Genomic DNA, 16,887 nt, shown 5'->3' on the forward strand with positions numbered 1-16,887 from the left:
CAGGAGCCTCGGGCATGGGGGAGGCAAAGGCTACCAACACTGCCTCTAGTGAATCTGCAGCTCAGATGGTGTGGACAAAGGCAAAACCCAGGCTGAGAACAGGGTTCTCAGGGGGCCCTTACACGTAGCGCAGATGTTGGAGTTAGAACCGGGTTCAAGTCCAGCTTTGTCTAGTCCTTACCAGCTGACCTCTAGCAAATCTCTTCACTTAATCACTAAGGAGTGGAATGGTTCTTCAAGTAGTTATTGCCTGCCTATTAGGGGCCAGGGCCAGGTAATACACTCTCTTCCTACCCCCACCCCCAACCCTACCCCAGGCTGTTTTGAGCGTTTCCAATAAGTGAGGCAATCTGTCTGAAAAAACACTTCAGTGTTGTATGCCAATGACCTCTTTGTATAAATGTTACAGCCACAAATCTGCTGGTTTCTCCTGAGCAACCATCAGGCTGGAAGCCCTTGACTCCACCCTGTCCAACTCCTCTCCCCCAGGAAGACCCCCTGTCTCTAAGCCTAGGTTGTGTCGCTTCTTGGGCCTAGGACACTCTGTGCTCATACACACCTGGATTCCAGTCCTGTCTATACTGTGTGCCTTGGGCAAGTCACTTCATCTCTCAGTTAACTCTTGTCAAACTGGGCCAATAGCAAAGGAACTGCTTAGCAAAGCGCTTGGCACAGGGACAGAGCAGGTACTTAGGAAATGCTAGCTGCTACTTTTATAATTACTCAGCTCTTGCCAGAAGAGGACTGGCCTGGGTTTCTGCCATTTCCCAGCTCCTAGCAGAGGGCTTAGATGATACACAGCAGGTACTCAATATATGGTGTTGGTAGGCAGCATAACAGTCCCCAAAGATGTTCAAATCCTAATTTCCAGAACTTGTCAATATTATCTTACATGGCAAAGGGGAATTAAAGTTGCAGATGGGATTAAGATTGCTAATCAATGTTTTAAAAATACCCTGGATTAACCAACTGGGCCAGATGGAATCACAAGGTTTCCTAAAAGAATTAGAGGAAGGAGTACCTGGGTGGCTCAGTTAGTTAAGCATCTGACTTTTGATCTCAGCTCAGGTCTTGATCTCAGGATGGTGAGTTCAAGCCCCAAGTTGGGCTCCATGCTGGGTGTGGAGCCTACAAAAAAAAAAAAAAAAAAAGAGAAGAAGATGTAGGAAGATGTGACTATAGAGAACAAGAGAGATGACAGAGTGAGAAAGACTCAGCCTGATGTTACTGGCTTTGAAGATGGAAGAAGAGGCCACAGCCGAGGAATGTGGGAAGTTTCTAGAAGTTGGAAAAGGCAAGGAAATGGATTCTTCCCTAGACCTGCAGAAAGGAACGCATCCTGCCAACACCTTGAGTTTAGCTCAGTGAAACCCATGAGGGACATCTAAGCTACAGAATGGCAAGATAATAAATTTGTGATTTTTTTTAAAAGATTTTATTTATGGGCGCCTGGGTGGCTCAGTTGGTTAAGCGACTGCCTTCAGCTCAGGTCATGATCCTGGAGTCCCGGGATCAAGTCCCACATCGGGCTCCCTGCTCAACAGGGAGTCTGCTTCTCCCTCTGACCCTCTTCCCTCTCGTGCTATCTCTCATTCTCTCTCTCTCAAATAAATAAATAAAATCTTTAAAAAAAATGTTAAAAAAAAGATTTTACTTATTTTTATTGGACACAGAGACAGAGATAGTGAGAGAGAGCATAAGCAGCAGGCAGGCAGAGGGAGAGGGAGAAGCAGGCTTCCTGCTGAGCAAGGAGCGCAATGTGGGGCTGGATCCCAGGAACCTGGGATCACCACCTGAGCCAAAGGCAGCCGCTTAACCGACTGAGCCACCCAGGAGCCCCAAATTTGTCATTTTTTTAAAGACAAAGTTTTGGTAATTTGTTACAGCAGCATTGGGAAACTGATATACACTGTGCAAATTATTGTTTTGGTTTTTTAAAAGATTTTATTTTTAGGGACGCCTGGGTGGCTCAGTCGATTAAGCGTCTGCCTTCAGCTCAGGTCACGATCCCAGGTCCTGGGATCAAGCCCCGCATCGGGCTCCCTTCTCTGTGGGGAGCCTGCTTCTCCCTCTGCCCCTTCCCCTGCTTGTGTGTGTGCATGCTCTCTCTCTCTCTAACAAATAAATAAAATATTAAAAAAAAAAGATTTTATTTTTAAGTAATCTCTACACCCAATATGGGGCTGGAACTCACAACCCCGAGATCAAGGGTCGCATGCCCTACTGACTGAGCCAGCCAGGTGCCCCATTGTTCATTTCTTTCTTTCTTTCTTTTTTTTTTTTTTTAAGGTTTTGTTTAATTAACAGAGAGAGACACAGCGAGAGAGGGAACACAAGCAGGGGGAGTGGGAGAGGGAGAAGCAGGCTTCCCGCGGAGCAGGGAGCCCGATGCGGGGCCCTATCCCAGGACCCTGGGCTCATGACCCAAGCCGAAGGCAGAAGCCTAACGACTGAGCCACCCAGGCGCCCCCCATTGTTCATTTCTATTACTACTACTAAGCTGTTTGTGATAGCTGAACTGTATTTTTCTCTCCCATTACTCTAGCAATTCCTCAAGGTCTAGGAATAAGTTTGTCTTACTTATATTACTTCTTAGGTGCTAAGAGGGCCTCGCACACAGTAGGCACTCAAATGCGTCGAATGATAATAGTGTAATTCACATGAGTTTAATTAATATGAAGAGTAAAATGTCCATTCCTTCACCGTGTCCTCCACTGCCTAACACCGCGCCTGGCACGAAGCGGGAGCTATTGAACCTATAGGTGGAATTTCCCCCCTTTCCCTCCCCCATGACCCATGCCGCCACCGCCCCTGTCCATCCTGTCTACCTCTGCACGTCCCCGATCCCGGGACCAGAACCGGGACCTGGACCATGATCTGCTCCTTAAGCCAAAGTCTCCCCACTGGCTTCCTTTCGCTTAGGTGGCGAGCACAGAGCGTGGGGTCCCGGGACGCCTTGGAGGCCGCGGGTGCAGTGCACGTTTAGGACCGCAGGGGGCGAGCGTGGCCCGGGAACTCCCGCCGAAGGGCTGGGACGGGGCGGGGCCTCGAGGGCGGGTCGGCTCAGTGCGCAGGCGCCGGTCCAGACGCCTCGCGCGGCCAGGGGCAGGCGGCCGCAGAGCAGTCCGGGTCGCGGCTCCAGCAGCAGCGAGTTCGAGCCCCGCTCCCGCTCCGCTTTGGTTCTCTCTCCCCGGGCCCTTGGGCCTCCCTACGCCAGTCCCCGGCAGTCGCTGCGCATTACGCTCTCCCTGCCTCCAGAATGCCGGTAACCGAGAAGGACCTGGCGGAGGACGCGCCGTGGAAGAAGATCCAGCAGAACACCTTCACGCGTTGGTGCAACGAGCACCTCAAGTGCGTGAACAAACGCATTGGGAACCTGCAGACCGACCTGAGCGATGGGTTGCGGCTCATCGCGCTGCTCGAGGTGCTCAGCCAGAAGCGCATGTACCGCAAGTACCACCAGCGGCCCACCTTCCGCCAGATGCAGCTGGAGAACGTGTCCGTGGCGCTCGAGTTTCTGGACCGTGAGAGCATCAAGCTCGTGTCCATCGGTGAGTGCCCTGGCTCGGCCAGGCGCCGCGGTGTACCCTCCGGTCCCCGCGCGTGCGCCGGGGGTGGGGGACAGAGAGGGAAGGCTAGGGCCCCCTCCCGCGCGCCCCTCCCGCGCCCAGGAGCTGAGGGCTGGGTGTGGGCGCTGAGGCGGGGGGCGTTGTCGTCCTCCAGGGGGGTGGGGACGCCGGAGACCTAGGCCCCCTTCCCGGTCTTTTCCCTGGGCTAGGACTTCGTATGATAGCTTCCCGCCCTGAGCCTCGCCATGCGTCCTTGGGGGGCTGTGGGTCCTGGGCTTGGGTTGGGGCTGCACGGGGAGAGGTGGGGCTGATGCATTTCGCCGCACCCGGGGTGCCTCTGCGGGGTGCTGGAAACGTCTGATCCGCGGTCCGTGGAAGTGGGGTCCATGGTCAGATGCTCCCCGAAGCGTTCGCCCCGCTGCGCCCAGGCCGATGCGCCCAGCGGCCGACGAACGCGCGTTGGCTCTTACGCCCGGCGGAAGACCTGGGGAGGGAATGCTCTGGGAGCCTGGGGCCTCGCCGCCCAGGTGGGGACGGGCACCTGGTACCCTCCCCTGCCGTCTCTGGCTTCGGTGTGGGACCCCAAGTGGGAAGGGGAGTCGTGGGGGTGTGTCCTTCTCTCTCCCCCCGCTCCCAGCTCAGCTCTGGCCGGGTGCCTCGGGGTGAGCCAGCTCTGAGTAGAAGCGATCTATTTAGGGGCAGTGGTGCTATAGTAACTACTGTTTGTGTGCCAGCAGCCTTCCAAGTTCTCAGTCCTTACACATCCCGCCAGTTGGGGTGTCCTTAGACCTATTTTACAGGCAAAGGGGGTCCAGAGGGTTCATTGACGTGCCCAAGGTCATGGAAGTAGGAAGGGTCTAGCTGAGAATTGAAGGAAGTGGGTACAATGAAAGGAGACTTTGCCTTCCTCTCCTTGCTTTCCCCACACCAGGGTCTTCCTGCGAGGAGGGAGGGAGTTGGTGTCGGGTTCCTCTCCCCAGAGCTGGGAGAGAGAATGAGGGTCAGGTCCCCACTGTGACCTGGGCTAACTGAAAGTTTCCAGGAGGGTCACAAAGCTGCTGAGGGTGTGGGCTGTGACAGTAGGGGCAAGGGGTGTATAGTGTGTGTGTGTGCGTGCGTGTGTGTGCGTGCGTGTGTGTGTGCGCGCGCACGCGCACTTGTATGTGTAGAGTATGTGTGCATACACAGCGTATGTGTATAGAGCATGTAATTGTACATGGCATGGGTGTGCAGAGAAAGTGTGTGCACCTACATTGTGTGTGTGCGTGTGTGTGTGTGTGTGTTCTGCCAGGGGAGCGTCTTGCCGGAGGAGCTGACCCACACCTGGGTCTGGGGTCTCTTCCTGAGAAAACCAGGCCTTATGGTGACTTCTGTGATAGGAAGAAAGGGTGGTGGGTGTGGCTGCTGGGACTTTCTCCAGAGTAAAAGGGGTTTCCTGTAGGCTGAGTCTCCTGTGTCCTCTCCCTCCCCTTCCCCCACACCTGTGCTGGCAGGTAGGGCTGCTTCCTGCTTCCTGGGCCCAGTCAGCTGTCACCGCCTCTGCAGCGCCCCATCAGGGTTGGCTTCTCTGCAGAGCTGTGTAACATGCTTGCCTCTTCTTTTGGGGGCCGTCTCCTACAACTGGGGAAGGACCACCCTAGAACCGTCCTGGAATTCTTCCCTTTTCCAAAACCAACTTTCCTGCTGAGGAATCTCAAGGCCTGGCTGAGCTCAACTTGGATCACTTCGTCTTTGTTTTAAAAATGTGTATTTATTTAATTAAGTGAACAAAGGAACTTAAAGTAAACGGGAGTATCCAAACATGACATGAAATCTCCTTAAAAAAACAAAACAAACAAACAAAAAATGAAACCACAGCACCAGACAATCCCGGACTGCCTGATTTACCAACTGTTTACAGAAGCTGCAGCTGCTTGCAGCATGGTTTCCCATCAGTGCCCTGAACTTGGGGGCCTCATTCTAGACTTTGTCTGGTCCCATCTTTCTACTCAACCCTCATGGTTTTCATTCCTGAACTCACCCAGGCCATAGCATCTTCCATTGTCCTGACATTCCAGGGCTTAGCCTCCCCTTCTCTGGTTGTGGGCTGGTGGGCTATTGGCAACTTATTGCTGTGGACCTCTTTCCACCACAGGCTGCATTGTTTTATTTTATTTTCTCCTTTTAAATGATGTCTTGGATGATATTCCCCAAAGTGGCATGCCTGGGTCAAAGAGTGTGGCCACATTGATGACTCCTGTCATTGGCTGTCTTGTTGCTCCCTGGAAAGATCTCACTGCAAACAGGTTTTCCAGCCTCTAGAGCCTGGAGGGAGCCTTGCCTGAGGGCCAGAGCTCCCGTAGGGGTGATGCCTGAGGCCTCTAACTCCTGCCCCTGGGGCTGTTCTGGGTAATGGCCCTTGAGAAAAAAAGTCACATGCAGCTCGGACTTCAGTTCATGTATTCAAGCCGTGTTGCATTGTGCTGGCAAAGACACTGGCTGTAGTTTGGTGTTCAGCGTGTTCTGTTCATCATCCCATTTATCACCACGTTGAATCCTCAAGATTTGGTTTCCTTGTCTACACAACGATCTGCTTCAGCAAGTCACTGGGAGGGTAAAGGGCTTGCCCTAGTTCTGCCCAAGTGCTTAGAACACGGTTGCTGTTATTTCTGTGGTGGTTGTTAGTATTATGATATCCACTGAAAGATGAGGAAACAGGAGTGAAGTAACTTGCAGTGGTCACCCAGCTAGTAAGTGGTGACTGAAGGCCAGAACTGTCCTGTTGTGAAATTGACCCTAACTGACCTGCTTTTCAGTGGCAGAAATGGGTAAAACACAACCCCTCTCCCCTAACCAGAGAGCCCCTGTTAACAGCCAGTTTTGCAAGTCTGGGATGTTGGGGTGGCAACTGGACACCCACACTTTGAGCCTCTGGTCTTGGGCAATCTCCAGACTTTAGGTGAGTGACAGGATGAGGGTCCCCTGAGATGAGCGTCATGTCAGGAGGTGAGCAGAATCAGTTTGCATCTTGCATCAAGGTCAGCTTGTTAAGGGAATGGCTGCTGTGTGCTCACTGGGGGAGGGGGGGAGGTGGTATTTCCTGCTACTTAATGGATGGTGTTTTACTCCAGAATCTGGGAAGGTATCTTTGAATGAATACAGCATTTTGTGGACTTTGGATAACTTCCAACAATGCACATTACTGAAATCAGAAGAGTTGTGTACTGGCGCCCAGCTCTGAGACAGGAGATGGTCAGAAGCTGCCAGAGGACTGGCTTTTCTGCCTAGAAGTCGCTGAAAGACAGTTCTGGCTGTGGATTCACATTTGTGAGTTGTAAGGTGGGCCCATTCTAGGCTGCATCCAGGTGTTGAAGAGTTTCTTCAGTTTCTTGTTCTGTCTTTGGGCAGTTTATAGCGAGGCCCCAGCATTTTTAATCCTAGTTGCCTGCCAGGAGTTGGCAGTTTTATTTACTTGTTTTTCCAAAAACCTTTCTGACACTGGGCAGCTTGGCCAACTTGGAGAAAAAGGGGTCTCCCAGCCCAAGAATGACAATCAAGTCTGCCTAGACGTTTGGGTGGTGTGTTTTGGTTTGATCCTTTAGAAAAAGGAATTCTTTCCTTTTCAGAGGATGCGGTCTGACCCTAATGTTTACTTAAGGTGCCTGTGCCAGGCCAGTGCCCCAGAGCAGGCGGGTGTGTGTTCCCAAGACCTTGGGTCCCTGGGCAGGGTTTCCAGGGTGGTGGGTCACCACGGGACTCAGCCCCTTTTCCTTCCTGTTGTCCCGTCCACACCAAAATCACATACAAATACCTTAATCCTAAATCCAGTTCTTTCCTGAACTACCTAGCAAATGCCAGTGTGTCTTTTAGGCCAAGGTAGTAGACAGTGTTTTAAAAGTAGCAAAGTGGCATGCCGCCTCAGAATTAACAAGGCCTGGGCCATTTGGACCAAAGTAACACAATGAGATGCGGCTCTTGTAGTAGTTCAGCAAAGATTCTTGGTTCAAATCCCACTTGCCACTAAGTAGCCATTAAGAAGCTTCTGCGCCTTGCTTTCCTTCTCACTAAAATGGGGGTGATAACTACCTCCTTTCAAAGGTGGTTATAAAAATTAAAGAAGTTAATATTTTTTAAAAATGTTTGGAAAAGTTTGTGGCACATAGTAAGTGCTGTGTGAGTGTTTACTAAATAAATACGATGCCGTCCAGTAGTATTCTCAGAAGTCATCGCTGGAGGGTTTACACACTGAAAGGACATTTAAAATCGGTGCCACACTGGGGCGACCAGCTCCGTTGGCTCGTGTTGCTGCTGCTTTGCTGTAATAGGGCTGTGGACTGGCCTCCTTGGAAGGGGAGGGCCCCTGGTTATGTTACGGCCGCCTCCGGGGCCCATTCATACCGGCTTTGTTTCTGAGACCTGGACTGGAGCACGGGGCGGCTGGTCGTTCCAGCCTTCCACCCCGTTCAGGAATCTCTGGGCCAAATCACTTCCAGATGGCAGTTGGGCTCTGCGGCACTGCTCCAGCAGCGGCTCGGCCAGGATGCCAGGCAGCAGCTGCCTTCGTTCTTGGAGAGTCTGTGCTGAAGGAGGGCTTTGATTTGGAACCAGATTATGTCTCCTGGGCCCTCGCCCGCCCCTCCTTGCCTGGATCCACCCTCTGTGCGGTGAGGCGGATGCGCAGGGTAGTTGAGAATGGCTGCCCTGTTCGTTGTGCAGCAGATGCTCAGGCTCAGCCTTTGGGTCCTGCTTGCCGTGGCTTCGTGGCCACGGTACCACGCCATCCTGCTTTCTCTATAAACGGCCTCTGGGTCAGCACATACTAGGTTAAACTGGGTCCAGGCGGATGGTTTAGGGTATGGGCCTGAAGCTAGATGGCCAGCATGCTAAGCCCCACTCTCACCCTAACGGCTGTGCAACCCTGGTCCACTGCCTTCACCATTGTGAGCCTCAGTTTCCCCCATCTGTACAGTGGAGAATAATAGTTCCTATCTTAGTTGCTGAGAGCATTGTATGTTTATAGCACAGTGCTGGCATTATCATTATTAATATTAATGTGCTTCTGAAGCCAAGTCTAGGACTTGGTCTCGTTTTCTATCTACTCCCTGGCCAGTCCTACTGCTGTCATCTGGCGTGTTAGATAGTCCCTTCCGCCAACCTTGGAACCTCTGATGAAGATGCCTCCTAAGATCCTTTCTTTCTTCCTTTCCTCATTCAGTAAATATAGGAAAGACCAGCTGGTGCTAGGGCCCCAGGAATAATGAGAGTCAGGTCCCTCGCTTGCCTCATACACTGCTCAGTGCAGAGGAGAGAGTAACCAGGGAGGGACCTTCTCAAACCATCAAGCACACGCACATCTCCTGGGGACTTTGTTAAAAATGTAGGTCTCACTCAGCAGGTCAGGTGTGAAGGCTGAGCTGCTTTCCTTCCAACCGGCTCCCAGTTGCTGCTGTCAGTGATGCTCTCCACACTGTGGCTAGTGAGGCTCAAGATGGCAAGCTTTCTGGGGGGGGTGAGGGTCGGGGGAGGAGTGCCTTCCCTCAGGCTGGGGTGGGTAGTCGGGAGGACTCCCTGGAGGGAGGGGCCATTAAGCTGGGCCCTAAAGCCTGACTAGAATTAGGCAGGTGAACAGACAATGAGCCAAGTGAGGCACAGCAGAAGAGTTTGTCAGGTGGAGGTCAGAGGGGTGGGTGGCACAGAGGTAGGCACAAAGGGCCTTCTGAGCTGGAGGCTGCCATCCGGGCATCTTCCTCGAGGGTGCTTGGCGTGGGGTCGGTGGACCCAGTGGAAATGGATCATCTAATCTGGGGCTCTCTTGACTGGTTCTGCAGTCATTCCTATCAGTGAAACAATTTTAATGTGCCCCTTTCTCATAGATGCAAATTCACAAGCTATATACATATATTATTGTCAGCCTGTATATAAAATATTAGTAAAGCTTAGTTTCTTTTTAGAGGACAAATCCAAATATAAGATCTGGTTTTTCCTGTGTTCTAATGGATTATCTTGTGCACCCTTGTGGAGGCCCTATTTGGAGTCCCCTGAGGGCCTGTTTCTACATTTCATCCCCCACCCCCTTTTTTGATGCTATTCTGCATTTAGTTTTGATCTTTAGTTATCCTGAGTTAAGGAGGTGGATCTATTAATTCTATCCCCTTCCCCCAACAAGTTGAACCAAATGAATAAACCCAATGGAATGAGCCATTTCAGGCTAACTGCGTGCTATTTCCTGCTCTTACAATGATGAAAATTGCCTTTCATGACATTCTACTAGAAGCCACCTTACATTACTGTTGTAAATCTAGTTATCCATTAAACATGCTCAGTAATCACCAGATAGGCTCGGGTTACTGTATAATAAACAACAGCACTTTCCTCTGCTGGGGCTTGGAAAGTGGCCTTGCAGCGTTTAAGTGCCTTGCTCACTTTTCTCGGGAAATTGAGTCCATGTTCTAGGGAGAGAGTTTTTTGGGAAAGATGATTAGAAAACCAAGTGGTTCTCTTTATACTAAAATGATAAAGTGGTACGTGAGAGTAGTTATACATGGTATGAAGGATGGAACTATTGGGTATTTTAATTCTGCCTACTTAGTATCATGATTTCTCTTTTTCAAAATCATATTGAAGATTTATTTACCTATTTGAGAGAGAAAGAACACAAAGTGCTGCCTTTCTTCTAAGAGCCTTACAGCACTTGCCTTAAATACATTCATTTGATACGTTGTAGACAGTTGCTGTAACTTTTCTGCAAACTGTTCAGTTGTAAAAAAAATTCTTGATGGGGTTTTACTTATACCCATTGTCTGGATACAAAACATACCAAATAACTTTTAACTTCCCCCATCCCCCTTTGACCAGTCGCTGTGCAGTAGAATGTCTTTGGTTAAGATTTTCTTGTACTAGAAGCAAAGAAGCAGTTTGGTTTTTCACTTAGCCAAGTCTGGTTTTAGGTTTGAATTATTTTGACAGAGCATCTGACTTCCTCTTTTCCCTCATCACAACCTGGCCTAGAGAGATGGGTTGGTAAGGAGAACACTTGCCCTCCCCCTGCATATTCCTTGGCTTTTTCAAGGATCCACGCTGATGAGACATTTATGTACTGAATGTTGAGATGTGCACATGCATCCTCCAACAGAATGTCTAGTGCAGTCCTGTGCCTGCTGTCTGCTAAGCACCGTCCTGAGTGCCTTACCTTTATTGCTTCTCATCCTCATCATGAACCCCGCAAAGTGAGTGGCTTTGTATTTATTTCCATTTTGCAGATGAGAAAACTGAGGCCCAAATCAGCCTCCCTGCACACGCCAGGCATGATGGTTGCCTGCATCAAACTATCAAGTATTTTTTTTTTTTATCTCAAAGTTTGGTTTCACACTTAAAAGTAAAATAGATATACTGTAGTGAGAGACTTTCTGCAGCTTTAGTTCTGTTCATTTCTATTTTGCTTGCAACTTGACTCACTTGACCTTGATGAATGTGCAATTGAAATGTTCTTCTCTAAAACAACTTTTTTGGGCCCATTTGCCTTGCCCCTTCCAGCACCGTTGAGCTTTAATTGGGGCCTCCTCTTCAGTTCTGGGGGCACCTCTAGTTCTTTCCCTGCCTTTATTTGGTTCCCAGGGGCAGGGTTCGGACAGTGGGGACCAGCTGAAGGCTGCTTTGGGCGGCCAGGCAGGGCTTTCTTGGTGGGGCCTAGAAGCCAGAGGTGAGGAGGAGGTGCCCCTGGTTGCAATCCTGTGGGGCTCATGGTGCCCACCCCTTGGGGGGCATGGGGGTGTCTGTGCAGATGCAGCTGTGTTGGGCGATGCTTGGTCACGGTCCCTTTTGGCGCAGTTGTGCGCTCTCAGAAATGACCTCATGCCACATCCTTCCCTTCTGCTACCCTTTAAACATTAATCGGCGGGAGGGCATGTGGGGTTGTGATTGCTACTGAGCAGAACCTCTCTTTCCTGGCTGGCATTTGGCCTTTATCAGTCTGGCTGCCCTGGTACAAGCCAGCAGCTCCCGGCTCCTCCTCGGGGAGCCTTGTGGATAGGCCCCTGGCTGGGTAGCATAGGTCTGCCAAACTGCTCCGGAGCTGAACTTGTGTCCCCAAGGGCATCTCCTGCAGCAATCCTGGGAGAGGAAGCCTCTGCGGGCTGGCCTACTCAGTGCTCAGCCTCCCCAGAAATCGCTGCACTGCTTTGTTGCAAGGTCTGGGCGTTAACACAACACTCCTGTTCTCCCTCTCTGAAGGCCCTTTATGCTGGCATGAATTCCTTTTCTCATGGAGATCTGAAAGCTCTTTTGACTAAACGGGTCACCTTTCTGGGTATTTTCTTTCGTAAGGCTGGTCAGCTTTTGCCATGCCAGACAACTTCGCTGGAATTTCCGTTTAGATACAACGAGAACACAGTGTGGAATTTTGGCTTTTGAGCTATAGGGAAATGGGTGGGGATTCGTGGCCGAGATATGTAAATTTGCTGCGGCCCATAAATTCAGATTTTAAGATTAAAAAAGGCAAGCAGCGTTCGTCTTTCCTTCTGCAAACAAGAATGGTATTACTTTCGGCCTCATGCTGCTTGTGACTCGAGGCAGAAGCAGTCCTCCCGTGGAGGCTGGGGTCCGAGAATGAAAAGATTCTTGGTGGCTAAAATCAGATTCCTCCATCGCCCCTGCTGCCCCCAAGAAAATAATCAAATTCTTATCATGCTGGTACTGCACTGCTTGTGTGAATCACCCTGATTTCCCTGAACCTCCCTGAAGTGATTTATCAGATATTCTAGGGAAACAAGAATTATTTGGCATTCTCCAGTCTGGTGGGAGCATGGCTGGGCCTGGGGCCTCTTCTCAAGAACAAAGGAATTTGTTCCCTCGGTGGGGTAAAGCAGGCCAGAGGTGGGGGGGAACTAGGTGTCACCCTCCAGGGGACCAAAGGTGCTGGGGTCTTTAGGCTTGGGCCTAAAAGACCCTTTGTGACTTGGTCGTTCTGTTAATTGAGCAGAGTTCTGGGTTCTGTTTATAAGATTCCTTGTCAGAAGACGTAGAGGCTGGAAGACCAAGGGAGTGCTCCTGGGGGGACAGGAGGCCTCTCTGTGGAGCTTGCAGCCGTCCCGGGGCAGAACCCAGACAGTGTGCCGAGAGCAGGAGCCTTGGGGCTCTTGGCCGGCATGCACCCGCGCAGTGGCTTGTCACGTTCCTTTTTTTTTTTTTTTTAAAGATTTTATTTATTTACTTGAGACAGAATGAGAGAGAGAGAGCACATGAGAGGGGGGAGGGTCAGAGGGAGAAGCCGACTCTCTGCCAAGCGGGGAGTCCGATGCGGGACTCGATCCAGGGACTCCAGGATCATGACCTGAGCCGAAGGCAGTCGCTTAACCGACTGAGCCACCCAGGCGCCCGGCTTGTCATGTTCCTTATCTGCACTACAGGAGGCAAGCTGGCACCTGGGGAATGCCTCTCCTGTGCAGGCGTCCTGGTCCAGGTGTCACATTACGCTTCCTGCCAGGCATGCATCCCTCCCCATAATTGCCTCTCCCATCCCTTTTTCTGGGCACTCTTGTCTGACACCCGTGGGAAGTCACATCTGAGGTCGGGCAAGCTCGAGGCCCTCCTGGACACCTGAGGCTCCTCTCCTGCCCTGTGCCATTTCATTTCATAGCTTCCTGAGCTCCATAGGTCTCCTGATTTGCCTGTTTCACTCTCCCACTGGATCACCTCTGCTCTAGGGGCAGGTGTTGAATCTCTCGTTCGCCTCTGTGGCTCTGGGCATGGCACCTAGTAGGAATATAATAAGTTACTGAATAAATACACAGCCCCTGGCATAGATGGGTTGGATAATAAGTCTGATACATTCATTTGTCTGCAATATATTTGCTTTCAGAAATGCAAAATAGGGGCCTTTGCAGCCAGGAGTGGGACAGGAATTTTGTGTAGTGGACCTCTGGGTCTGGGGTCCCAGGAGAACACCTCGTTTGGGGGACAGTGATGCTGAATGTAAAGAATTCAGCCCTTCATTGTCATTCTCTGAACATCTATGATTTGCTTCAGCTGTTAAGAGTTAGTAAGGCCTTTTCCAAGTGGCCATGTGAGGCTTAGAAAATGAATATAAACGGAAACCACTGAGAGTCACTATAATCATAATACTAGTTTCATTAATAATAGCGAATATATATTGAGCACCTACCAGTACCAGAAAATTGTGATAGATGCTTTTCACTAATAGCTAAATGAAACCTAATTGCAACCCTGGGATGTAGTTAATGTTGTAATCCCCATTATACAGATGAGGAAACTGAGGCACATCCTAGATCAGCCACTGAGTATGTGGCCGACTGAGTCAAACCCTTAACCTCAAAGGAAAGCCATCAGCATGGTCTTCAAAATTCACTTCTAAGTATTTTTCTATATTTTTAAAAAAATTTATTTATTTATTTATTTGACAGAGAGAGACACAGCAAGAGAGGGAGAAGCAGGCTTCCCGCTGAGCAGGGAGCCCAATGCGGGGCTTGATCCCAGGACCCTGGGATCATGACCTGAGCCGAAGGCAGACGCTTAACGACTGAGGCACCCAGGTGCCCCAGTATTTTTCTATATTAAAAAGTTGTGTTTGTAGCTGTTGTAAGAAAATTGCAAGAACATAGAGAAATACAGAAGAAAAAAAACCCCACATCACCTGTGGAGAATCTTAACAAATCTTTTTCTGCTTTCAGGGAGTTTTGCATAACAGCTGCCTTTTGATCAGAATGGGAAAAGGGGATTCCATTTTCTCAGGAGGAAAGAGACTGGACTGGAAATGTTTTGTGAAATCATTTTGATCATACTGATGGTTGTAACAAGATTCATCGTTGAGTTACTGCAGAGCCGGGGCCAGCCTTAAAATTGGAGGTCTTGGTTGAGGCTCGTGGTTTGCAAGTCTCCCTTGGTCTAGAAATATGTTATGGTCAACCACAAAGTGGGGGTGTTCAGCTACTTTCTGTCTCTTAAAAGTTTTTAGGACCAACTTTTATTGGGACTGCCAGGGTCTCCTAATAATAGTTACTATGTTTGGTAACTATGGTGCCCCTTGTCTCATGGTGAAGCCCAGCGTGGAAATTCATCTACTTTTTAGTTGCTCAGCTCCATTAGCAATTTCAGTGTCTCCAATATGAGCCTAACAGAGTGTAGTTGGCAGCTTGGTTCACCCTTGCTCATCTGGGAATTTTTAGAGGTCTGAATATTATAATGCAGCCCTAAGGTGTTCATGGTATTGGTGTTTCTGAAACATTTTCTCAACAGCCTTCAGGACACCAGGTCCATGGAAAAATCTGTTTTACCCTTGTTCGAAGCCAAGGAGAGGAAGTGAAACCACTTCCAGATACAGACTGAACTATGTACCCGAGTGTGCCTGAGACGGTGGGTCAGTTAGACCCTGCCATTGACTGGCTGGGAGACTCAAGGCAGGTTGCTTGACCTTTCTGAGGTTCAGTATCCCAGGCTATCATAGTGCCCCAACTGTTGCTGTTGTTGAAGATTAAATGACACAATCCTTACAAAGCACGTGGCACATAATACATGCCCCATGAATGGTGGTCTTTGGCCTCCTCCCCCTTGTCCTTCCTTGACCTGTGGTGGAAGTGACCTGATTATCTTGGAAGGGGAGAGGTGGGGGGGGGGATGCTCCCAGAAATCGGTCAAAGGTACCTCACACCCGGTGGGCTGCTTTTAGAAGAGGTGACCTGAGTTTTTGAGTAACTGCTGGGCAGGAACCACGGGTTAGAGGCACTTCCTGATCTTCTGGCCAAGTTTCCTTTAAGGATAGAAACTATTCCTGACATCCTCCCCCCACTTTCCCTTTTGTCCTGTTTGGCAAATGGATCTGTTGTTTTAACTAGTTTTTTTGCCTTTCCTTTTTTTCTTTAATCCTTGTCTCTTAGATTCACTCCCATTTCTTTCCTGGTTTTGCCCTTACGGAAGCGGCTGTGACACCATCCGGGTGAGGCACTTGCTGGTGGGTCTGAGCCTCGGCTCTGACCCTTGAGAGCTGGCAGACCCCAGCAAGCTGCGGTGTCGCCTCTAGGAGCCTGTCTTCCATATGCAGAATGTGATAATAAAATGCTCTTGTCTTGGGGATGCCTGGGTGGCTCAGTGGGTTAAGCGGCTGCCTTCGGCTCAGGTCATGATCCCAGGGTGCTGGGATGGAGCCCCGCATCGGGCTCCCTGCTCAGTGGGGAGCATGCTTCCCCTCTCCTGCTCCCCCTGCTTGTGCTCGCTCCCTCTCTAGCAAATAAATAAATAAAATCTTTAAATAAATAAAATAAAATAAAATGCTCTGCCTTGTGAGGCATAAAGAGAATGTGCATCTGAAGCCCTTCGCCCCGCTCCTGGTCATGGGCAGTGGCCGGTAATTGATAGCCACTGCTCTTGAGATGCTGGCATCAGCATTATCCCTATAAAGCCCCACACCTCCCACCCACGCTTTTCAGAGCTCAGTCGAGGAGGACGAAGAGGAAGCAGCCATGCTGGAGATGGGACGGCGCTCCCTGCCTCACGTACTTTCAATCTGGAGGAAAGGGGCGTGTACAGACTGCCCTCCTCCAGCCAGGCCTGGCCCTGCCTCGGCCCTGGGCACTGTCTTCTCTCCCTTTTAGTCCTGGCCCTTTGATACCTGTGATCATGGCGGGGCTTCCTGCCAAGATTCTGGCTGTCCTGGGTGTGGTCTGAAACCCAGCACTGCCCAAACTCCATGCCTGGCGCTAGTGACAATATTTTTACAGTAGTACTTGGGAACTGGAATCCTGGGGTCACACCCTGTACAAACAGCATCAGGGTTGTTAGGGGACTGGAAGAGATTGACAAGAGCCGATTCTGTGGCTCCTGACTCTAGAAGGATGTGGGAGGTTGTGTGGTGGTGGTGGGGGCAGGGGGGGCATCATTTTACAGGGGTCCTCTAGCCTGAGCCCTGCCAGGCGGGAGGGATCTGTGCGTGTGTTGTGTAACTACCTGCTTCCTTCTGTTGCTCCTTGGGTACAAGGCTCCCTGCACTTTCCCTGGTTGGGCCAGATCCCTAATGCTGCGTCCCTTTGAGGGGAGTGTCATTTTTAGGTTGTCTTTCTTGGGGGCAGGGAACACCCAGCACCTTTCCCAGAGGTAGCATTTGTGGGGTTGATATTTGAGTGATGACTAATGCAGATCTTTGCGTTTTAATGATGGGAAGAAATTAGTCAGCCTGGGCACTGTTTCCATGTGACAGGGCAAAAATTTAAACACTTGCACAATGGCTTTTGTTTTGTGAGCTATTGAAGTTGACCATCAGGCGTTATCAATAAGATCAGCAGGTGTTCACTGCTTTTTGGTCCTGGGAAAGGCCCAGAGCAAGCTGGATTTG

The 16,887-nt window shown here is 50.3% G+C and overlaps 1 protein-coding gene across 4 annotated transcripts in view; it reads left to right on the forward strand.

Annotated features, from left to right (window-relative positions):
* The first annotated feature begins 3,076 nt into the window (after positions 1-3,076).
* FLNB (filamin B) overlaps positions 3,077-16,887 on the forward strand; it is a 145,201-nt gene continuing 131,390 nt past the window's right edge. For 3 of the 4 annotated variants that reach the window (XM_073901412.1, XM_025885759.2, XM_025885760.2), the window contains exon 1: positions 3,078-3,551. In XM_073901412.1, the coding sequence (XP_073757513.1) occupies positions 3,260-3,551 (292 nt within the window). In that variant the 5' untranslated portion in view covers positions 3,078-3,259. Of the gene's footprint in view, positions 3,552-16,887 lie in introns of all 4 variants that reach the window. The other variant, XM_025885762.2, reaches the window with a different exon arrangement.

Source organism: Callorhinus ursinus, unplaced genomic scaffold (assembly GCF_003265705.2).
Source record: "Callorhinus ursinus isolate GAN/ISIS: 27379988/994484 unplaced genomic scaffold, GSC_fseal_2.0 scaffold15, whole genome shotgun sequence".
Classification (NCBI taxonomy): Eukaryota; Metazoa; Chordata; class Mammalia; order Carnivora; family Otariidae; genus Callorhinus; species Callorhinus ursinus.